The sequence below is a fragment of the Erpetoichthys calabaricus genome, chromosome 8 (genome assembly GCF_900747795.2).
Source record: "Erpetoichthys calabaricus chromosome 8, fErpCal1.3, whole genome shotgun sequence".
In the NCBI taxonomy this organism is placed as follows: domain Eukaryota; kingdom Metazoa; phylum Chordata; class Cladistia; order Polypteriformes; family Polypteridae; genus Erpetoichthys; species Erpetoichthys calabaricus.
The window spans coordinates 22892264-22917222 of record NC_041401.2 but is presented as its reverse complement, the minus strand read 5'-3'; the positions used below and the strand labels follow the sequence as shown (position 1 = coordinate 22917222).

Sequence of the window (24959 nt, the reverse complement as noted above, 5' to 3'; positions counted from 1 at the left end):
AGCACTCACAGTACCAGTGTACAGGCTATGATATCCAGCAACCTGAAGAGGACTCCGCAAATCCTCAGGATGTCCCACAGAGCAGCTCGATCAACTAAGTCGAACACTTTTACGAAAATATCGACAAAGGCTGCAAAGAAACTCTGCCGATATTCAAGTTTGTGCTCCATGAGAACCCTCAGTGCTAGGATGTGGTCGATGGTAGACTTCTTGTGCGTAAAACCAGACTGTTCCAGTCACTGGTAGGTGAGCAAGTGATCACGGATCCTTTTGAGGAAGACCCTAGCAAGGACCTAACCCATCACCGAGAGCAGTGTTATCCACCTGTAGTTGCTGCAATCTGGGCGATCACCCTTCCCATTCCAGATAGGGATGACAAGTCCCATTTTCCAGTCAGTTGGGATGATGCCAGTCTCCCCAATGGAAGCAAAGATTGCTTGCAATGCCAGGAGGACAGCCTTACCACCAGCCTGGAGAAGCTTACCTCGGATACCACAGATCCCTGCAGCTTTTCCTCCTCTCAGCTGGTTCACTACCTGTGCAATCTCAGTGAGACTGGGGGGTTCACAGCTAATTAGAGGATCAGCCTCAAGAACTGTGGGCTCAGAGATATCCAACGTCCAGCTTACAAAATTCATTGATTGATCACAGACAAGGGTCATTTTGTGATCTTATGTAAAAAGTAGTACTTGTTTTCAGATTTCAGCTTTCACAATGATTTGAAATATTTATTGTCAGCAATTGCAGTTAGTGAGTAGTGCATAAATTGACACTTAAAACTGTGGGGGGTAAAAGAAATACAGAAAAAATAACTTGCTCTCTTTCCCTTCTCTTCACTCTCCCTATAAAATGTTTTTAAAAACTTTTTAAAAATATATCTTTTTTAAATTAACAATGCACAAAACTGAAGTTTAATTTACAAAGCAGAAATAAAATTCTAAAGTTTATCTCTGGCCATGGAAATGTGTATCCCCACCAGCAGGCAGAACAGAGAAGTACTGTAAGTGATATAAAAGATTGCCTTTAACCTTAAAAAGGAGATTTTTGACAAGTTTATAATTCCAGCATTCATTTTGCAAGCAGCATACAGATGGAATGCATTTCTTTGGCAATGGCCCAGCCATGGAAATCAGAAACATGAAGGTGATATAGAAGACTTCCTACAATTATTTGAAATGTTTTAGACAATTTTATAATTCCAGTATTCATTCTGAGAGCAGCAGAGAGAAGGCATACATTTCTACAACTAAGGCCAGGCTGTGGAAATGAGTGTCCCCTCCAGTGAATATGACAAAATGTTACAGTAGACATAAGAGTGATATAAAAGACTTCCCATACTCGTTTTATATATATATTGGACAATTTTGTAATACCAGTCTTCGTTTTTCAAGCAGTATGCAGAAACATGCATTTCGATGGCAATGGCCGACCTGTGAAAATGAGTGTCCCCTCCAGTAAATGAGTCAGAGGGGTACAGTAGCATGACAGTGACACAGAAGAATTCCTACAATGTTTTTTAAATAGATTTGGGATCATTTTAGTTATCCCATGTTCATGTTGCAAGCAGCAGACACTGAGCACACATTTTCATAGCAAAGGCAGAGTTGTGGAAATAAGTGCTCCCTCTAGTATAAAAGGATCAAAAGGCACAGCAGATACGGAATTCTGTACAGACTTCTTACAATTTTTTACATCACACTTGATCAGTTTTAATCTCCCATTATTAATTGTGCATGTCATACACACATTTTATACAAGTAGGATAATGACACCAGAGGTGACTCCCCATTTTAAAGAGGTGGTAATGACAAGTAAGGGATTTTCTTTTTTTTTTCACAGTTTCAATTGCTCATGTAGCAAAGATGTGTCATTTTAGTTACTGGAAATATGTTTTACCTTAAACTAAAAAAAAGAAGAACAGAAGAACAAACTACCTGAGTAAATGTTTTAGAGCAAGGGACAATGTACTGTATAGTGTGAGAGTGGAACAGTACATTTATTTTAACGATTTGTCTTTTAAATGCCTTTGTACAAAGTTCGTTTGTGTCAGGTAATAAATTAGTAATTATTATTATCAGTATTATTTACTAAATCGTATCCCTGTGTTCCTTGGGTAATGAGCGCTCGTTAAACAAATTTATTAGTAACAGAACATGTAGGACGCTTCTCAAAATGACTGAAGATAAAACTGAAAAGTGACACATTTCGATGCCATTTCAACAAGGTTTACTGTCCGCTGTCAAACACAGACCACCCCACTTAAACTACAATGACACGTAACACACCGGCAGCCTTAGATCGGAGTTATACTTCACGCGACGCGACGCATGCTGCAGCGGACGCTCCTGCTACGCAAGCATTGTAGTGTTTATACTTGCGCGCGTACTTTACGTAAATCTGGAAGAATCCGCCAGGTGGGAGTGCGAGATATTATCACGGTGAGAACATGTTTGGCTTCTCTGTGTAGTGAATCCATATTACTAACCGAGAATGCTAAACCGGATGATGGACGCAGGCACATCCGGCAATGGGCCGTAGCTGCAAAAAGACGTACTACGCAGGCGCAAAAAGAGTCCGCGAGAGTCGGCTGAGGAGCCGAGAAAGGCGGACAAAAGAGGGCGAGAGAGGCGGATGAGGGGCCGCGAGAGGCGCAGGCGCAAAAAGAGTCCGCGAGAGTCGGAGAAAGGCGGACAAAAGAGGGCGACAAAGGCGGATGAGGGGCCGCGAGAGGCGGACAAGACCACAGAAAATAGGAGTGAGCACATACAAAAAGTAGTCACAGAAATGAGGCGCAACAAGCACCAAAAAAAGGAAAAGGCACATAAAAGAGTAGTCAAACGCGGGCAAAGCACGAAACACATTGCACACGAAACTAAACACACCAAAAAAAAAGAATAGACGAGCGCACAACAGCAGGGCACGACCACAGCCCCCCCCCCCCCCCCCCCACAGGCACTGGACGGGATGGGACACACACCAAGAGGGGGATTCATCAAGCCCATGGAAGACAAAAAAAAAGAACATAAAACCACCCCAAAGACCCTACAAGCAAGGGACGGGACACACACAAAGAGGGGGATTCAAACAAGACACAGGAACACAAAAAGAAAGAAGACGCTCACGCAACAAGAATCCCCCCCACACATCCATAAGAAGTGACACCCAAAGCCACATATTCTAAAGTGAACGTCAACACCTTCACAATAGGCAGCATAGGTGTCGGCATAGGTGTCAGCATAGGTGGATGTCCTTTCAATAAAGCACTATTAACCGTTCAACTGCAGAAAAGGATACATATTGACAGTGAGTGCGATCCTCCTTATTACTTATCCATATTTCGCATGCTGAGAAAGAAACAAGTCATGAATACACGGTCACGGGTACAAAACGATTCGCGTGTCAAAGTGCTGCATCGAAAGAAGCACGATTTCAAACCGAAAGAGCTCGCGTATCAGACATACAAAAAAGGGAGCGAAGAGACAGAATAAATGAACGGAGACGTGTGCAAAGTGCAAATGAACTGACAGAAAAAAAAAGCAAGACGCGAAAAGCACAAAGCTCAAATGACCGACATACAAAAACGGACAAGGCTCGATACAAACAATGCACGGCGTAGACTGAAACGGACTTTGCCCGTCGTGGACATAAAGGCCACACACCTGTTAAACGCTTACGCCAGAAGAAACAACTGGCAATACAAATAATGAATTTACACGTTGTTATCAAAAAGGTCAGATTAGACTGCCTCCTTTACATTCATATCCTGAATATCTAAAGAGGCTTCTAACTAACGATGTGCCTGAAAGTAAAAACTTTATGAACTGCATTACATCCTACAATAGTTCATTTGCTTTTGCATCTAGCAGAGTACATATCAGGCCACCAAAAGGCAATGGCCCATACTGCTTTCGCATATGTGGACAATTGATAAAGGACAAAGAACAAGATCCAAGACGATACAATCTGCCCGTCGTTAATGAACAGAGATATTGTTCTACATTTACGTCCTGATAAGAACAACACACCTACATTCCAACGCATAGACATTTGCTTTCCGCTTCTTAATACTTTAAGATAGATAGATAGATAGATAGATAGATAGATAGATAGATAGATAGATAGATAGATAGATAGATAGATAGATAGATAGATAGATAGATAGATAGATAGATAGATAGATAGATAGATAGATAGATAGATAGATAGATAGATAGATAGATACTTTATTAATCCCAATGGGAAATTCACATTCTTCAGCAGCAGCATACTGATACAATAAATAATATTAAATTAAAGAATGATAACAATGCAGGTGAAAAACAGAAAAACAGACAATAACTATGTATAATGTTGAATGTTAATGTTTACCCCTCTGGGTGGAATTAAAGAGTCGCATAGTTTGGGGGAGAAACGATCTCCTCAATCTGTAAGTGGAGCAGGACAGTGACAGCAGTCTGTCGCTGAAGCTGCTCTTCTGTCTGGAGATGATACTATTAAGTGTATCCATGAAAGAATATTTCTCCTACACACTCTCAGTAAGGGACGACTTTAATCCATTACTCAATGCAGGAAAGCTGACTCAACAATACATCGTTGACGTTTATGTTCGAGCGGAATCAAATGATCTGCAGTGGATAAAAAACAACCAGCCTTCACTTAGAGCCGATAAATACAAATCGCTGCTGGACTACATTAATCGGGATGCTGACATCATGGAGCACATTCCAATAAAACATTAATATATGCCAAACACTCTGTTTGTTATTTCTATGCGCATCATCCAAAGCTGCACACTATTCTATATCTAATTCATACATCTCACTCTTTGTCATGTCCCAACGCCAGGGGTTGGCGAGCGAAGCGAGCAGGGGGCGGAGCCCCCTAGTTGCCTAGAACACCCATTAAATTCTGATGACACATTACCGCAATATCTCTGAAAAGGATGTTTAATGATTAAATCCAGGGATGTGTCCATTCCAGCAAGCATTGGGCACGAGTGAGAAACAATCCCTGGACGATGCCTCGGCTCATCGCAAGGTGAACACAAGCACACACATGCATTAGCGTTATTTTAGCGGCACCAAATCACAAAATCTGCATATCTTTGGAAGGAAACTGGAGCACACTGAGGAAACCCAGCAGGAAAAGTGTAAACTCCAGGCAGGGAGTATCAGCGACGTGACTCCCTGCAAGACAGCAGCGCTAACGCTCCACTACTGTGTCACCGAGTGTGTGTAATTATTAACAGTATTCATTATTTAAACGAAATTACCAATTTATCTGTACAGTGTAATATACATACTTTAATGCTTTTCGTCATGAAAGTGATAAAGTATAAATCTAAGGATTCTAAGTGTGCAGAGAGTTGGAATATCATACATTTAATGTGCTCAGTGTGGTGATCTATTGCTGGCGATTCGCTGCTGTCAGGAGCAGAGGAAGCCCTAGAAAAAAAGATGCCACAGAAGACGGTATGTGAGAATTTTAAAACGTATCGTGTCATTACGATCGGGAATATGCAACGCTTGAATATAAAAGCACCACGAATACATCTGTATGTCGGCATTTTGCTTCACCACATCGAACCATTTATCAAATATTGAAGTGCGCACACCGATCTCGTAGGATCCGCAAAGCGGCTTTCTGTCACATGTAGATAGTAACCAGAGACTCTGACGTCACATTCCAACTTTTAGCACACTGCGCCCCCCGACTTTTTGCTGGTACTGCAACTCGTGCACGCGTCGCGTTCATTTCTGAGCGTGAAGTATAAATGAGCCCTTAGAACGCAAACCAAATGTCATAGCTTAGTGGGAGCAAACCGCGAGCATGCGGCTGCGCGTGCACGTTACTGACGTGCAGGACGGCGTTTTGCACGGAGTATGCCTTAAATCAAAAGAGGAACGGCGAGCAAAGCGTTGTAATAATCACACCTTAGCGCGCCTGCGCTAAATTAGGTGAGAAACTGAAATCCACGGAGCACCGATATCTTTATGATATCTTCCTAACAGCTAGTTCAGATTGTACCTGCGATGCTTTTAATCAAGCAATCTGTCTAATCGTGCATACCTTTGAACGCATGCCTTACCCTAGTGATTGGAGATATAGACTGACGCTACCCCCATCCGCGATCGAGTGGATAAAAATCATGAACTTTACGTTACATTGTGGTTGCCTTTTGACCTGCTTATATTCTACTTCATGTGATGTTATCCAGTACCATGTAATCAACCTTCCCAATATGTGTTTTTAAAATATTTAAAGCCAAATACAAATAAAAATGCAACAAAATATCCTTTTAACGTCATGTAAAGCAAGTCTATCAAATAACAGGTCTTATCTCACTGCAGTAAACTTTTATAGAGAACACCGAAAGAAATATAAAAAAACGTTACTAATGCATATAATTAAAGGTTACTTAAAATAATCAGGTTTGCTGGTGTTTATGTCTTTTTTTTCAAGTTACATTTACAGATGTCACTCTGACACAATTAATTAATGCTGAAACAAATCCAGTAATTATTTTCTTTTAACATAAGCATAATCAAAGATATAAATAGAAAATGGCTGTTTTTATTATATAGTAAAATCATATTGTTTTGGGTTGTATTTTATAATGTGTAAATAAAAATCTCATCTCTCTCTATTATAAAAAAAAAAAAACTTGGGTCGGTATTGATCTTCTCGCAAGACACTTTGACGTCCCGCGAGAGACACTTTAATGTCACAGGAGACAAGGCAGTGAGACAACAGGGACAGCTGTTGTAGAGGCTTTTAAATGATCAACACACAGGGCGACAAGCAGAACACGCAGCTCGGCAGCAAAAGCAGGCGGCTGATCCATCCGCATCACCTTAGCGTATGTTCAGCCACCAAATTTAACAATGCAAACGGCAGAGACGCGCAGTGGCTGGTGCGTAGTGTGCCCCGGGTAGGAGTGAGTGGTTGGCTGAAGTTGGTGGGCGAGTGAAGCGAACAGGGGGCAAAGCCAACCTAGTTTTGTAAAAAAAAAAAAAGATGTGGCCGTGTGGTTTACATTAGTAACGAGAATTCTGACAGTGTGGTCAATTTGACAACAAAGGCAGTTAAGAGACCAGGAGGAGCTATAAATATACACTAAAATTAAAAACAAAGTACAGGGAATTTGCAGACATTGCTTTGTGCTGCCAACATCTGTCAGGCATTCAATGCAGGAAGGGCAGAGTTTGACAATAAAGTTTGAAATGGGGGTGTGGACAGTGGACACAGTCTTTCAACTAAATGGTGAATCACATACTCAAGGACACCAGTGGAAATTAAGAGGAAAGGCATTTAGAACCAAAGCCAGGAAACACTTCTTTATGTGGAGAGAATTGTGGGTCTTTACCGAGATATTGGGACAGCTTAACTATGAGCTAAACAAATGAGCTGAATGGTCCTAATGGTCTCCTCTTGTTTGTCCAGTGTGAAAATGATACAACGGGACACACAGAAATAGGTTTGGGGCAGCCACCCATGTACTTGAACCTGACTACAAAATGCAAAGTTTGTAGCACAGTTATGTACATAATTGAGTCCAAGATCAAACTGATTACAAAGGGAGGTTGTCGGGGTTTTAAGGCAGCTCGACGGAATCAACGTCTTCGTGGACGGAACCAGAAGTGATCATCGGACTCACGCAGAATTTAATCGGCAGGAATATCAAAGGAAAGATTAGCACACCCCGCCTGCCCCTGGCCTGTTGTGGAATTAGCTTGGATTCGTCCCTCTAGCTGTCTCCTATGCGAAAATGTGTGACATGAGTTTCTTATATTCTTATGTAGGTCCCCAGAGAGTGGGTGAGGTGCTGGTTGACCACACTCTATTCATGTGACATTACTGCTACTACTACTGCTAACTTTACAGAAACAGCCAATAGGCAGGGGTTTCAAGTCCAGGCCCAGGTGGTCTCTGCGAGGCATGCATGGTCAGTCAGTGTTTGTTTTATGAAGGTCTATCAACTCTCCCATGGCACTTTACAGGGCTAATGTTTTACTGTGAAACCTTTAAGCCTGCAGTAAATATTACCAAACGAGACTTTAAAAAAATACATCGTTACAATATCAGATTTCTGTAAACAGTGTGCCCTGCAGGCTGTTCCTGCAGTTTTCAATATGGCCACAGGATGTCCTCATTGTTAATTGCCATGCATTGAGACAAGGTATGAAAATATCCATATTACTAACCGAGAATGGTAAACCGGATGGCATGGACGCAGGTACACGGCGATGGGACCATGAGACGTACTGCGCAGGCGCACACAGCGCACGTCTCATAAACTGCAAGCGAAGTCGTATCCACTGCGCACGAAGGAGTCACGGCCCAAAAACGAAAGAGCTCAACTGACGTGGATGAGAAATGAAGCAACAACACGCCCATAGCTAACGACTACCGACACAGCCACACAAAAAAGAGGATTCTGTGCTGCAGCCCAGATTCAAACGGAAAAGGCTACGGAAGCCCCACAGGTCCACAATGAGTGAAGGCGTCACCGCCATATTGTGAGTGGCACTACTGCGGAAGGCGCAGGCATCACCGCCATATTGTGAGTGGCACTACTGCGGAGTGAAGTTAGGAATGATGTGCTGCTTGGGATTGTACAAACCGCTGAATGCTTTACACCGAATGCAAACACAATACAGCTCAACGATACAAACACGAGCCCGCCTGGATAAAATCAATGAACGCAGGCGCCTACAACGCGCGTCTGAAATGTCGCAAGCAAAGCGGGCACGGCTTCAAGACGAACGACCTCAACTAATGTATTTCAGGATACCCAACGCCGGGGGTAGGCGAGCGAAGCGAGCAGGGGGTGGAGCCCCCCTTGTCCTTGTTTAATACAGGAAGACACAGATATGCAAATGGTTGGCTAAGAAGAAATCAAGCTTGCCAATCTGGCAGCCAGGACTGGCACTAGTCCGAGTAGGCACCATGCCTTGAAGGACGGCAAACTGTTATTTCATATGTGATCAGGAGGGGGTGGATTAGCAATGGTGATCACCCACCCAAACCGTTCGTCAACTTTATAGGCGATCAGGAGCAAGCTCTGCACGGTGGTGCCCCGATCCCAAGCCAAGAATAAAGAATGGGACCAAAACATCCTCCAAGAACAACTTCTCCCAACCACCCAAGAACAGTTTGGTGACCAACAATGCCTTTTCCAGCCTGATGGAGCACCAGGCCATAAGGCAAAAGTGATAAGTAAGTGGCTTAGGGAACAAAACATTGACATTTTGGGTCCATGGCCAGGAAACTCCCCAGACCTTCATCCAATTGAGAACGTGTGGTCAATCCTCAAGAGGCAGGGGGACAAACAAAAACCCACCAATTCTGACAAACTCCAAGCATTGATGATGCCAGAATGAACTGCCATCAGTCAGGATTTGGCCCAGAAGTTGATTGACAGCCTGCCAGGGCAAATTGCAGAGGTCTTGAAAAAGAAAGAAAGGCCAACACTGCAAATCTTGACCCTTTGCATAATGTGATTGTCAATAAAAGTCTTTGAAACTTATGAAATGCCTGTCATTCTACTTCAGTATACCATAGAAACATCTGACAAAAAGATCTAAAAACACTGAAGGAGCAAACTTTGTAAAAACCAACACTTGTGTCATTCTCCAAACTTTTGGTCACGACTGTACAAGGCCCCATTTGTCAATTTTCTATATGATTGGGAGGGTGCCGATCTCCAAGCACCTCCATCCCCACCTCATCGACTTCATTTATGGATCCCAATGCGTGGATCTAAAAGGGGGGCTCTCTTTTAGATGTCTCTTTTTGGGTGCTCGCAACAAATTCTACCTAAGGAAGCAATGTACCCTTGAGCCACTTTTCTATTGTCTATTGTCAAGATCCAGTGATATCCAACTGCAGAGCCACAGAGCCATAAGTCACCTTGGTTTCTTGGCGGAAGTAACTGAATACAATGAGTAGCAGTTTCATAGTGGAAGTGACATTACCTAATGTCTATACTACACGCTAACCACACGAACGTTAACAACACTAACCCCTTACCATAAATTACCCTTAACCTTAAGCATGTATACTACACCCTAACCACTGTCACACACGTGCGCATGGGAGGCAGCTAAAGGGCTTAAGTAAGGGCAGTTCCGAGTCATATCGGGATGTGGCAGAGTGTACTGACTCTTTTTCTCCCGTTCCTGTAGACCATTCACAGGAGATTCCACCTGGCCCTCTTGACATCACTTCCGGGACCGAGCCTATGGAAGGAGACCTTGCTGGCTCCGGCCCCTGTGATGTCACGTCCGGGCTCGAACCTATGGCTGAAGACCTTCATGAGCCCGGCCCTTTTGACCTCACTTCCTGTCTTCCCCTTTAAAAGCCCCCACCTTTTCCCTATTCCCTCAGTTCTGTTTTGGACTCGGTTTTGTGCACAGCCTAGCATTTAAATGACATTTGCAGCCAGGAAACCAAATATACGGGTGGCTGCCCCAAACCTTGCTATGGCTCTTTGTAGCTTTTATGACACCACACTAACCCCTAGACTTTGTTACCCTAATCTTACTTCTGCCAAGAAACTGCAGCCAAAAACTGTGGATAGAATCTGAACCTCAGATAAGGAATTTGCCCTTGTTCCTGTTGGGCCAGATTCTCTTGATGATGCTGATATGGTGTACTCAGTTATTTATAAGCTACTACTGTCACACGCACTGAGTACATCAACATGCAACATATTACTAGTGCAGTAGAACTACAGTACCTTATCTTGGAATGTCTGTCTTCCTTCCTTGAAAAAAATCCCAAGATACATTTTACAGCATCTTTTAACAATTGACGACCTATCAGCTTAATTTAATATGATGCTGGTTTATTTTAAGAAATTATATCTATCCATCCATTATCCAGCCCGCTATATCCTAACTACAGGGTCACGGGGGTCTGCTGGAGCCAATCCCAGCCAACACAGGGCGCAAGGCAGGAAACAAACCCCGGGCAGGGCGCCAGCCCACCGCAGAGAAATTATATTAATATCAAAAATCACGCTAAGTGCAATTTTCTTTACATTGTATGTGTTCCTTCCTCCTTTACCTTTTTTGAGGTGTGCAGGTGTTTATGGGCTTTAGGTTGTAAGCATATGTGAGCGTATGCCCTCTTAGTGTATTCTCAGTGTACTGACATATATCGAAAAATATTCCCCACCTCTAGTAGAATCCACTGAGTTATTTTTGCCTGATTGTGATGAACCTTACTTTTCCAGTGGTTGAGAACACAATGTACAGCAGCTACAGAGGCAAGAACCCTTTGTAAACCCTTTGGAACTAACCACATTTATGAATAAATGTATCTTAAAATATGGTCTGATCTTAATCTAAGTTACAAAAATGGACAAAAACAATCTGTTTTAACTAATATTGCATTATCCAAAAAGATTACACAGGTAAAGTTAGAAACTTGTGTATGTTATTGCAGCTTTACCCCTGTCTGCTGGATAATGCAAACTTTACCCGGGTAATGCTAGGTTTATCCAGTTTTTGGGCTTTACCCGTATAGCATATAACATATTCAGGCCAGAGAGAAGCCAATGGAACAAACAGTCATCATTCAGTTCTTCACTGGGAAATCAAAAATGAGGACTTAAGTAGGGACATTTTAAGTAACTAACAAGTCTGTGTGCCACCTGAATCTCTACAAAAGCATTTATCAGGTTGTATTATGGTTGCCAATATTCAAATGTACTTTGCATATTGTTATTATTTATGAATATTATCAAATAATACATTATTTAAATTGTAACTTAACACCTGCTTATCTTTCACTACTCCTAATTGCCTGAGTTTATAGATGTAGAAAGGTGGGGAGAAGTTATATGGTACAACACCTTATAAACAGTGGTAAGTCTGTGAGATTTGAGGCATTCTGACAAAGGCTACACAATAATAATACAAAAGAGGAAAGTAATATATTACCCTACCAAGACAAAACATCTATTAACAATCTGACAAGTCCTGTGCAATTGGAACCAAGGCCATAAATAAAAGTTTATTTGTGATAAAAATTATACACATCTATTAAAAAATTCTGGCTTGTACCTTACAGGAGTGGCATAAAGATTTTTTTTGCCATGGTTCATGCTGAACATTCCATTTACTCAGAGGATACACTGCAAATGTCCAAAAGAACCAGGGTCTAAAAACCATTGTTTGAAATTCTTAGAAAATACAAGTGCAACATTATTGCTATGTACATATAGTACAATGAAATTCTTAGTTCCGCGTGTCCTTAGAATAGGGAAAATAATATGATAATAACAACAGTGACAAAAAATAACTACACCAGTATGCATAAAATGATAGAATATATATATATATATATATATATATATATATATATATATATATATATATATATATATATATATTCATCCATCCATCCATTTTCCAACCGCTGAATCCGAACACAGGGTCACGGGGGTCTGCTGGAGCCAATCCCAGCCAACACAGGGCACAAGGCAGGGACCAATCCTGGGCATTGTGCCAACCCACCACAGGACACACACAAACACCAAGCACACACTAGGGCCAATTTAGAATCGCCAGTCCACCTAACCTTCATGTCTTTGGACTGTGGGAGGAAACCGGAGCACCCGGAGGAAACCCACGCAGACACGGGGAGAACATGCAAACTCCACGCAGGGAGGACCCGGGAAGCGAACCCAGGTCCCCAGGTCTCCCAACTGCGAGGCAGCAGCGCTACCCACTGCGCCACTGTGCCGCCCTATATATGTATATATATATATATACTGTATATATATGTATATATCTACCAAAAGGGAGTGCCGGAGAGCCCCAAACCACAGACACAGTAAAGCACCACACATTAATAGGGTTAAATAAAGGATTTGTATTCCTTTCCCATGCACCTCTTCACAATCCTCTCAATAACAAGCCACAATTATGCAATAAATGAACACAAATCGCAAAATTATTCGTCTTTCTCTCCTCTGCTGAATGTTACCCACTGCCTCCCAACTCTGACTCGTCCACTAGTGGCTTCCTTTTAAGCACTTCTGGGCTGTAATGAAAGTAGGGAGGTCCTCCCCCAACCCCACCCTCTATCGATTCCAAGGGACCTCTATGGGGTTGCACTTCCAGACACCATCTACCTTGCACCCCTGTGCATGTCCCGACTGGGTCCTCATATGAGGGTCACTCTCACCTAGCGCATGGGGGATGAAACCATTCCCAAGTTCCAGCTTTTGCTGGTCCATCTATTATTTAATACCGGCTGGACACAGAGTTATCTTTCCGGTCAGCCAGCCAATCCATCCATTGTTCCTCTCGGACATCCCCCCCAGGTAATAACTCATGCTTATCCCTGCTTGTTCAGAATGGGCCCGTTCTTATCCCACTATATATATATATAGGACGGCACGGTGGAGCAGTGGTAATGCTGCTGCCTCACAGTAAGGAGACATGGGTTTGCTTTCTGGGTCCCGCTTGCATGGAGTTTGCATGTTCTCCCCGTGTCTGCGTGGGTTTCCTCCACGTGCTACAGTTTCCTCCCACAGTCCAAAGACATGCAGGTTAAGTGTATTGGCGATCCTAAATTTTCCTTGTTGTGTGCTTGGTGTGTGTGTGTGTGTGTGCTCTGCGGTAGGCTGGCGCCCTGCCCGGCGATTTGTTCCTGCCTTGCAATGTGTGTTGGCTGGGATTGGCTGCATCAGACCCCCATGACCATGTGTTAGTACAGTAATGCATGTAAGCTCTTTCCAGGCTTGTCAGAAATAATCACAACCACCCTAGGATACCAGGGGGTGTGATCGCTGAGTCTCCCCTCTCTTTTTCCACTCACAGCTCTAATAAGATGACCACTGAGGGCAACTGATCCTGCCTCTTCCAGTCCATGAGATATAAAAACAGGGAGCTCAATTCTCACTTGGAAGTTGAGCTACCAAGTTCTGACCCTGAAGACTGACCACTTTCTAGAGCCATCCGGAATTGCCTGGATAAATCGTCCAAATCCAGGCAGGCAAAGCTTGTAGAGACATGAAAAGAAGACTCAAAGATATAATTGTTGCCAAAGGGGCTTCTACACAGTACTGAATTAAAGGTCTGAATACTTATAAGAATGAGAGATTTCAGTTTTCATTTTTACTAAATTTACAAAACTTTTTACAAATCATATTTTCACTTTGCCACTGTGGGTTGTTGAGTGTAGTTTGTTGGGCAACAATGGCAAATTTATCCGTTGAAAATGAAATCTACAAAGCAACAAAATGTGCAGAAAGTGAAATCAGTAAGTAATTGTAGTTTATTAAAATATTGAATTTTTTTTTTCTCAGAAATGCTTTTGTTTCTGCTCTCCGTCATCACTATTTTCTTGTCATGTCGCTGGTTGAGATCAAGAAAGCGAGTCTCGGGAATATCTAATAAATATGTGTTCATCACCGGCTGCGATTCTGGTTTTGGAAACTTACTTGCCAAACACCTGGACCAGTTAGGCTTTCGAGTGTTGGCTGGCTGTTTCACTGAGAAGGGTGAGGATGAGCTGAAGAAGACAACGTCTGAGAAACTTGTAACCTTTCATTTAGATGTGACCAAGTCGGAAAGCATCCAGAGAGCCATAGAGCTGATCAAGTCTCAGGTGGGACAGGCTGGTAAGTGCATGTGATTTTGTTTGTCGTTTCTTCTTATTTCAACTATTGTAATCAATTTCACTAGATGTTTGTCCCAAAACTGTAATGAAATTTAAGTATTTGGATGGTCTTGCAAAGGATTCTGCTGTTACTTTTAGTCTGGGCTTTTTTCCCTGACTGAGGTGTATGTTCTTGTTCTATGCTTTATCATTCATTTTAAGTATTTATGTTCTTGTTGTAGCTATCTTACCAGTCAAAGACAGATAATTAAATTTAAAAATTTTTGATATATTTTGCCCTACGTGTACCTTCAGCACCTTTTACTTAATACCTTCGTGTGTCTCAGTTTGCTAGCACTTCCTGTTCTGATCATGTTCCCGTGAAGCCACCATTACCTGGTGTGAAAACATCATTTGTATTCTTGCAAATACTTCCCATGATTGAAGGCGACTCTCAGCGTTCTTCCTATACCTTTACTCAGTATCCTTGTGTGTGTCAACTTCTCTTTCCCACCACATCATGTCTCAATTGTGTTTGACTGAGCAACCAAGGTCAAACTGGCCAATCAAACCAAAGTCAAACTCAGTGTTGGATTTAGGCATGGGTGACATCTTGCCGGATTGGCATGGAGAATCCAAACAAAAAAAAAAAATTAAGAAAGTTAAAGTGCATGGTATGGATGTGAAGGGGTAACGTTTATGTAACTGAAGGGTCTATGATAAGTATGCTGCTACTATTTGTGCACTATGGACCCTACGAACCCCTCCGCCCAGAGCTCCAAATGAGCTTTTACTGGCACTGGCCTAACTGACCAATCAGATTGATCAGAGAGACTGGACACACACACACACACTCACATAGACATTAGTATTATATTATAAAGTAGATTTGTGCTTTATGTATTGTTCTGATTTGTTGTTTGTTCTTTGTGGGTGGTATCCCAAGGAGTGTCCCTCCTGCTGAGACTTCCCTATGGACTTATATTTTGCTAAGGAAGTGATCTCAATAGCGGATCATTTAAGTTATTTAGCACTCTTTGTAAATATTTTTTTTTTCTTTTGACTTACTGATTTTTCTGATGTTTTGCTCTGGTTATTGTAATTGTTCACCTGAATTATTTTTTGGTTCTTGTTTGCCTTGGCGTGCCATTTTATGCTACTCCTTTTTGCACTTTTGAGTGGTTTTTGTTGCAGTTTTCTATGTATTTATTATGAAATATTTTCATTTTCAAAGATTCTCAGAGTGTCTGCAGTTGATTTTTCTCCCATGAAAGACTTTTTAAAATATTTTGGGGCTTTAAAGTATATGTTGAACTTTAAAATCCATTTTTCCCATCTGGGGCCTAGTCAGGACCAAACCTGTAGCTAATAGTTGTGGTCCGGCTTGTTTGAGGTTAAGCTATTTGGACAGGCCCATGCTTTGGTGACTTATTTTTGAGGGCCCGATGTTGTGGGTTTTATAACTCAGCACCTTAGCATAAAGTTAGTATGTTTAATAATTATAATAATAATTCATTACATTTATATAGCGCTTTTCTCATGTTTATATTTAAGACCATAACATAAGGTAAAATGTAAACTTAAATTCTAAAATGAAAGAGTTTAGTAGATCATTACTAACCTCAATGACTTCAGTTTGGGTGAGAGGCTGTATTTAATATTTGTTTTTTCCATTCTTTTAAATATCTGTGTATCAGGTCTGTGGGGATTGGTCAATAATGCTGGCACAGGAGCCCCCTTTTGTCCTTGCGATTGGCTCTCTGTGCAGGAATTCAGAAACATTATTCCTCCTTCTCTCCTCTGCTGAATGTGGCCCACTGCCTCCCAACTCTAACTCGTCCACTAGTGGCTTTCTTTTAAGCACTTCTGGGCTGTAATGAAAGTAGGGCGGTCCTCCCCTAACCCCACCCTCTATCGATTCCAAAGGACCCCTACAGGGTTGTACTTCCAGACACCATCTACCTAGCACCCCTGTGCGTGTCCCGACTGGGTTCTCATATGAGGGTCACTCTCACCTAGCGCATGGGGGATGAAACCACCCCCAAGTTCCTGCTTTCGTTGGTCCATCCATTATTTTATACCGGCTGGGCACAGAGTTATTTTTCCAGCCAGCCAGCCAATCTATCCATTGTTCCTCTTGGACATCCTCCCCAGGTAATAACTCATGCTTATCCCTGCTTGTTCAGAATGAAAGATTTTAGTAGATCATTACTAAGTAAGATCTAACCTCTCACTACGTCAATGACCAGTTTGGGTGAAAGGCTGTATTTAATATTTGTGTTTTCCATTCTTTTAAATATCTGTGTATTAGGTCTGTGGGGATTGGTCAATAATGCTGGCATAGGAGCCCCCTTTGGTCCTTGCGATTGGCTCTCTGTGCAGGAATTCAGAAACATGTTTGACATCAACTTCTTTGGATTGGTCGAGGTCACTCTGTGTTGCCTTCCCCTCATAAAGAAAGCTAGAGGAAGAATTGTGAATATGTCGAGTGTGATGGGAAGAGTAAGCAGCCCCGCGGTACCATATTCTGCATCGAAGTGTGCTGTGGAGAGTTTCAACGACACCCTTAGGTAAGACTCACACATGTTTAAGCCAAATTACTGGGGCTAACAGAGCTGAATCGGTCATCTGATTTATTGTGGAAGCGATCATCAAAGGGGGCTAAGAATATTTGAAACACTGAACGAGAATGAAAAGTTAGCCAAAGCCTGTATTATCATGAAGTTTGTGAGCCTTACCAGGTGTGTTTACTAGGTTCATCTACTCCTGCCCTTGAAGATTAACACACACGCAGATACATACACATACGATCCTATCCAGACAATGTCTCGAGTGGTGCTAATTGCCAGTCACTTTGCAATATTCCACATAAGACTCTCTACATAGGGACTCCCTGTCATCAACACTAACAAACATGTGGGTGTCCTCGTGGTACACATAAAAGCCGACTCTTTCGGGTATATTCCACTTACCAACCAATGTCTTACATTTATCACAATTGTTTTAATTACGGAGGAGCGACCTCAATAGCCTTGATAAACCCTGTGGACAAGAAAGCAGCAATCTTCCACATTCTAGGTGCCATTTTATTATTTCATTCACTCTAGATCAAAAGCAAAGTAAATATAAAAGCAATGTGGTATCGACTAAGGCAGAACAATACTAAATAGAATAAAATATAATAGACAGCAAAGACTGGATATAAACAGTCATAGAAAAGCTTACTGAAAGCAAGAAGTGTCAGGGAGTGGATGTTGTCCTTTTGATTTAGAGATCGGTGTTTTTCATAGATTACATTCTCTGACATGAGTGTTGCCAGATCTGTGGTTTTCTCTCCCAGTTTTTGATCATTGTCTTCAGGATAAAATGGCCTTTCGTGGGTTGTGGTTTTTTGGGCTACTTTTTTAAACACAACGTGGTACTTTGGGCTATTCTTCAACCCACTTCCACTGCATTTGTACCACGTTTTTCATCCATCTGGGCAACCCTTCTCCTGCTATTCGCACTTGTATATGTTCTTTACCATAGGGGGATGGAGACCCCAGTTGTTTGATGGCATATACAGGCTTTGATGGTCTGTACACCGCCCCCCTGCTTTCTGATGTGTCATTTTGTCTACCTCAGGTATTGGGCTTTTTTTGGGGGGGGGGGGGGGGGGCAAATATGCTATTTTTAAGCTGCCCTTAGGCGATGAACAGGCAACCCTGTTCGTCGCCCAGATGAACGGATTATACATGTCTTGATCTCTGACGTTGCTTCCTTTTTTGTTGCACTTCTTTTGTCATCCCTTTGCTCCTTTGGGCAAGCCATTTTAATTTCAAAATGTACAGTACATGTGGGATTCCAGGTAATGTGACATTATACATATTCGATTAGCTATCCAACCATTCATTATCCAACCCGCTATATCCTAACAACAGAGTCACGGGGGTCTGCAGGAGCCAATCCCAGCCAACACAGGGTGCAAGGCAGGAAACAAACCCCGGGCAGGGCGCCAGCCCACTGCGGGGCATCGATTAGCTATCTTGTCTTTATTATAATTGGCTCTTATCAGAGTGTTTGATCTTTTAAGTACCTCAACACTTCTTTTCTTCTCAAGCTACAGTTGAAGTCAGAGGTTTACATACACTTAGGGCGACTTGTTTAAAAGTCACTTTCTAACCCCTCCACAAATTTTATACTAACAAACTATAAATTTGGCATATTGATTAAGACATCTTATTTTGTGGGGCAAAAGTAATTTGTACAGTGTATTTCACTTTTTAATAGAATCAATCTGCAGTTCAAAAACAAAGAACAAGGCCTAACAAAGGGTTATGCTCACACTTTGCCTAATTCTAATTTCCCACCACATTCACAGCTTGGTTTGATGTGTTTGGTCGTGGTAGGGTCCGAGGGTGAAACAATTTTCTGTTTCGGACTCTTTCTTATGTAGACCTTAACAAAATGCCCTAAATCCAAAACTCTTACCACATTGTCAGGATTGATTGCTATAATAGTTCAACACATCCCTCTTTCTTTTACATTCCATAACACCAGGCACTAGATTAAGTACCAGAAAAGGCAGGAGGAAATGTTATACATTTCTAAATGTATTATAAATATTATACTCAAAATAGTAAAGTAAAATAAGTTTGACATAAATACTATTACTATCTAAGTAGCAGTTTATCTTGTATTTGTATGCTTACTACTGGTCTGGTCATTTAACCTCAACTGGATAAGCTGCTGCATTCTGATTTGGAGGTCCCTGGTGTAGACAGGCAGCTACTTGGTATGAGGACTTGAAAAGAAATCAGCTGGGGCCCTGACAACATTATCATGGCGATATGGTAACTCTTTACTTTACATGTTTCAGAGCCCTGGATTTAAGTCCCATGCTCATTTATCTGTGTGGAATTTTCATGTCCTTGCCATGTCTGTCTAGGTTTTCCTCTCACATCCCAAACAGGTTAACCGGTGATTCTAAGTTGGCTGTCTGTGAGAGTGGGCGCATCAGTGAACTGATGCCCTGTCTTACACCCAGCAATGTTAGGAGATGCTTTGGCACTCTGACTTTTTACTGGGTTAAAGTTATACTCAATCCAAAAATAATATAATGTTACTTACCCCATATAGTTTGTAGTGGTAGCCGAGAAAAATTTTAATCTGATGTTTTTGTGGAGAACGGACACAACAAAGTTTCTGACAGAATGGAAGCCAACGGTGACCAACTCCAGTTATACATTCACAATTTTGATAATATTGTTAAATTAATAACCATGGAAAATGAAAGTAGTCTACAGACAGGATTCCCTTTCACTTGGGATTGTGTTTTTGAATTAAAGACCCGCCTCTTCCCCTTATTCATTGGTCAAGAGTCTTGTCATTAATTCAAAAGTGAAGTCTTGATGTGTGAATTACACAACATGAAATTTTTTTCATGGATGTTTTTATATTGTTTGCTGTTTTTCAGCATTGGTCAGCATTGTCTCCCATTATTATGTCCATTCTTCATGAAAACATGAAATTAAAAGTTTTTACTCAACCATGGAGTGGTGGCACTGAGGCTAAGGATCTACACCGGCAATCAGAAGGTTGCCAGTTCAAATCCTATAAATGCCAGGAGTGATTCCACTCTGTTGGGCCCTCCATGAATTATGAATTGAGTAAGCAACATACCGGCCTCCCCCATAGATGAAAAATGGCAGAAATGTATCAGCTGATGGCACCAGAAAGCACTCCGCTCAACAGCGTTTGATGACGGTCTCTGTGCATCTAACTTAAAGAGCTCTCCATTTAGCTCACACTGCAAGAAGATTGCTTCTTGGCCAGTTGTGAGTTTATAGCTTGCCACTGGCAGATACTATAGTGCAATTCTTCGAACTGACATTCTTCTTAGTGTGAGTCCACAGCGATTCAGTTGGCTACGAGGATGGGATTTGCATTGTGGACGGGTAGAGTGTGTACTGGACGGCTGGGGATCCTGCCCAGCCTGGATGCCTGGAAGGACCTGGAGAGGTACAATACCTCCTCTGGGTCACGAGAGGACAGCTTCCCTGGTCTGCATGGGGGCCATGGGAACAGAGCTTGGAAGCTCATTCCTGTTGGGGCCCGTAGCCACTGTCCGGGCACCCTGGATGGCAGCACTTACGCCACACCAGGAAGTGCTGCCGGAAGAGCATCAGGAAGCACCTGGAGCACATCTGGGTGAAGTATAAGAGAGGCCGCCTCACTCCATTCGGAGAGCCAGAGTCAGGAAGAGGGAGACAAAGCTTGCAACGGGAGGAGTGGAGGCAGCAGAAGAGAAAGAGAAGGAAAAAGAAAGAAATTGACAGCGATTTAAGCACTGTATTGTCTGTGCATTGTGTGCTGAATAAGTAAATCATGTGTGTTTGGGACATTTGTAGTCCATGTCTGTTTGTGTCCAGGTCCAAAGTCCACAAGTGGAGTAGCAATGCTGCATAGAAAGAGAGATCAGCTGGCATCACCAGGAAGAGCTACACTCGTAGTGTTCAGAGATGGCCTCTGCGCAGCTGAGTAGTGGAGATCTCCCATTAGCTTGTCCTGCAAGGAGGCTGCTACTTAAGCCAGACATGGTGGGTTCGCGACTGACCAGCAGCAATTCACTACGGTGTAAATCTTTGAACTGAGACAATTTATAGTGTGAGTCCACGGCAATTCATTGTGTTAAATCTTGGTTGTGGTTCAACCATTTAAAATTTAATGGGGAGAAGGCAAGGGTTTTGCTTATAGGAGCTGGTGGTAGATTTTAGGAGGCCCAGGCCCCTCATGGACCCCGTGATCATCAGAGGTGACTGTGTGCAGAGGGTGCAGACCTATAAATACCTGGGAGTGCAGCTGGATGATAAATTGGACTGGACTGCCAATACTGATGCTCTGTGCAAGAGAGGACAGAGCCGGCTATACTTCTTTAGAAGGCTGGCATCCTTCAACATCTGCAATAAGATGCTGCAGATGTTCTATCAGACGATTGTGGTGTGCTGGGGAGGCAGCATAAAGAAGAAGGACGCCTCACGTCTGGACAAACTGGTGAGGAAGGCAGGCTCTATTGTAGGCACGGAGATGGACAGTTTGACATCCGTGGCAGATTGACGTGTGTTGAGCAGACTCCTGTCAATCATGGAAAATCCACTGCATCCACTGAACAGGATCATCTCCAGACAGAGGAGCAGCTTCAGAGACTGACTGCTGTCACCGTCCTGCTCCACTGACAGACTGAGGAGATCGTTCCTCCCCTACACTATGCGACTCTGTAGGTTCTATAACTCTTTCTGACTGTTTTGGCACCTTAACATTTGACAATAACGGTGGTAACACTTTAGTTAAGGAACTGCAAAAATGCATCTCTCAGTCATTTACTGTTACGCAATAAGACCTTGACAAAGGCTACTTTTAGTGTCCATAACACATGCAAACATATTCATCTCTGAGCAGTGTGGCATATTGACATCATGGTAAAATTACTTGTTAATATGAAGGCCTTATATTGACGTATGCAACATTAAGAGGCATATGTCTCATGTAAGCCACCTATGACCATTCCAAAGTGGTTATTGTAGTAGGCCGCATTACACAGATGCATAACCACTGTACTGATGCTTTTCAAGTGTTATGAACACCATGAGAAGTCTTTGATAAGGTTTTATTACATAAGAGTAAAAAAGTAATAGATGCATTTCTGCAGTACCTAAACTAAAGTGCTACCATAACTGTTGCATCATAAGCATGGATATCATTTTAGAATGATGAGTGGAACTGCGTGGGGAACCTAATCCAGGTATTTAAAATCCTCAAAGGCATTAATAAAACAGATCCAGCAACATTCTTTCAGCTTAACAGTGAATCACACACTCAATGACATCAGTGGAAATTAAGGGGAAGTGCATTTAAAACTGAAGCCAGGAAGCACTTTTTTATGCAGAGTTGTGGAAATCTGGAATAAACTACTGGAGCTGAAACAGAAACCCGCATAAACTTTAAGTAAGAATCTGGAGGAGATATTGGGACAGCTTAGTTATTAGCTAAAAAAAACGGGCTTGAATGGTCTCCTCACATTTGTCAAATTTCTTATGATCTTATGCACTTGCGTTGCCAGTAAATAGTTTGGAACAGTAATCTAAGATGATCTGCGGATCACTTGAAATCATGTTACATTTTGTGTGGATTGAAGGATTGGTAGACACAGGAGGATTTTTTTCTCAGTTCTTGAAGCATCAACCTGCTTGGCTTGTCTCCAGAAATATAATAGCTAGCCCTAGTGCCATGGATTTGCATTAAAAGACTATTAAGTTCAGTCCTGGTGTTAACAATCAGAAGTTCATGATCTTTACTGATCATGAGGGGGCTCCTTCTAGGGATGAGAGTTTAGACTCAAGCTCCTTTAACGCTGGAAGAAGTCTTAAGATTTTACCCTGGGGTTTTACCTGCATATGTCGCTTTGTTTTCAGATGGCTTATCATGCTGCATTCTTGTGAAATTGCTGGAATGTACTGTATGACTTCTATTTTTAAAGTGCAGCCAGCAGTCAATAACTGGAAAAACAAAACAACGAGGCATTGTAAACCAATGAATTGCAATCCTCATGACTGACTGCAGTATGTACTGAGGGACAGTAAATCCGTAAAGAGATAAGAGAGATAGAGAAAGTCCACTCTGTTAAACTGCACCCTTGCTATTGCAATAATAGTCAGAAGACCACTTGCTAACTTGAGTTATGGAGGGTCCTTTTACCTCAACTGGATAAGCTGCTGCATTCTGATTTGGAGGTTTCTGGTTGACAGGCAGTTACTTGGTATGAGGAATTGAAAAGAGGTGGGCCGGAACCCTGACAACATCATCTCTGGAGATACGGTAACTCTTTACATGTTTCAGCACCCTGGATTTAAGTCCCATGCCTATTTATCTGTGTGGAATTTTTTTGTCCTTACCGTGTCTGTTTAAGTTTTTCTCCCATATCCCAAAACGTCAATGAAAGGTTAACTGGTGATTCTAAGTTGGCTGTCTGTGAGAGTGGGCACATCAGCGGGTCCTGCAATGGACTGATGCCCTGTCATATACCCAATAATGTTAGGAGATGTTCTGGCCCTCCGATTCTTAACTAGCTTAAAGTTATACTCAACCCAAAAATTATATATTCTTTTATATGTTACTTACCCCATATAGTTTGTAGTGGTAGCTGAGAAAAATTTTAATCTGATTTTTTCACGGAGAATGGACACAACAAAGTTTCTGATAGAATGGAAGCCAATGGTGACCAGTGCTGGACAATGGCAAGCATTACAAAAATGTCATTAAAAAACATTTTGCATTACTTGTGTTGAATAATTCAAATGTCAAGTCCTCCAGTCATACACTCGCAATTTTGATAAAATATTGTTAAAATTAATAACTCTGGAAAATGAAATTAGTCCACAGACAGGATGTCTCTTCACATGGGATTGCGCTTTTGAATTAAAGACCTGCTTCTTCCTCTTATTCATTGGTCAAGAGTCTTGTCATCAATTCAAAAGTGGAATCCAATGTGAAGTTTTGATGTGTGAATTACACAACATGAAATGTTTTTCATGGATGTTTTTATATTGTTTGCTGTTGTCCAGCATTGGCTTCCATTATTATGTCCATTCTCCATGAAAACATGAAATTAAAAATTGTTCTCAACCATGGAGTGGTGACACTGAGGCTAAGAAACTGCGCCAGCAATTGGAAGGTTGCTTTTTCGAATCCTGTAAATGCCAGAAGTGATTCCACTCTGTTGGGCCCTCGAGCAAGACCCTTAACTTGCATTTACTTAGTCCTGGGTATGACGTTAATCTCCATCCAGTCCTGCAAGCAGGTCCTCCAACTTACAGGTAAAACTTGGGGGTTGGTGGCAGGAATGGCACTCCAGCCACCATAGAAAACCTCACGCTGTTCCGGTGTGGTGTTGAGGTGTCACCCGCTGCACTAGAATCCCAATCCAGGTGGTTCATCGTGTGGTGGGTGCGGCAACATGCTATCAGCGCATGATCCCAACATCCCCCTTTCAGTCATTACTACAAACTACACGAGGCGATAAATATCTAAAAAAATATTTTTGGGTTGAGTAGTCCTTTAAATAGTTTTGAGAAAATTATTTTTTTAATAAGAAACTGGTTATTCTAGATCAGTGTTTCTCAAAGTCAGTCAGTCAGTCATTTTTTAACCCGCTTATTTCTGAACAGGGTCCTTGGTGTTGGAGCCTATGCTAGCTAGCACAGGACGCAAGGCAGGAACAACACCTGGACAAGACAACAGGATGAACACGCACATACCAACACACACAAACACACACACCTGGGCCAGTTAAGCAACATCGATACACC

The 24959-nt window shown here is 42.1% G+C and overlaps 1 protein-coding gene and 1 long non-coding RNA gene across 4 annotated transcripts in view; both read left to right on the top strand.

Moving 5' to 3' along the window:
* The window catches only part of LOC127528936 (uncharacterized), a 269154-nt gene that overhangs the window by 176500 nt on the left and 67695 nt on the right, over positions 1-24959 (top strand). The gene's annotated exons all lie outside the window — the stretch shown is intronic.
* The window catches only part of LOC114655397 (retinol dehydrogenase 16-like), an 85722-nt gene that overhangs the window by 43247 nt on the left and 17516 nt on the right, over positions 1-24959 (top strand). For all 3 annotated transcript variants that reach the window (XM_051930692.1, XM_051930691.1, XM_028806348.2), the window contains exons 2-3: positions 14324-14638; positions 16928-17186. In XM_051930692.1, the coding sequence (XP_051786652.1) occupies positions 14326-14638; positions 16928-17186 (572 nt within the window). In that variant the 5' untranslated portion in view covers positions 14324-14325. The remainder of the gene's footprint in view (positions 1-14323; positions 14639-16927; positions 17187-24959) is intronic.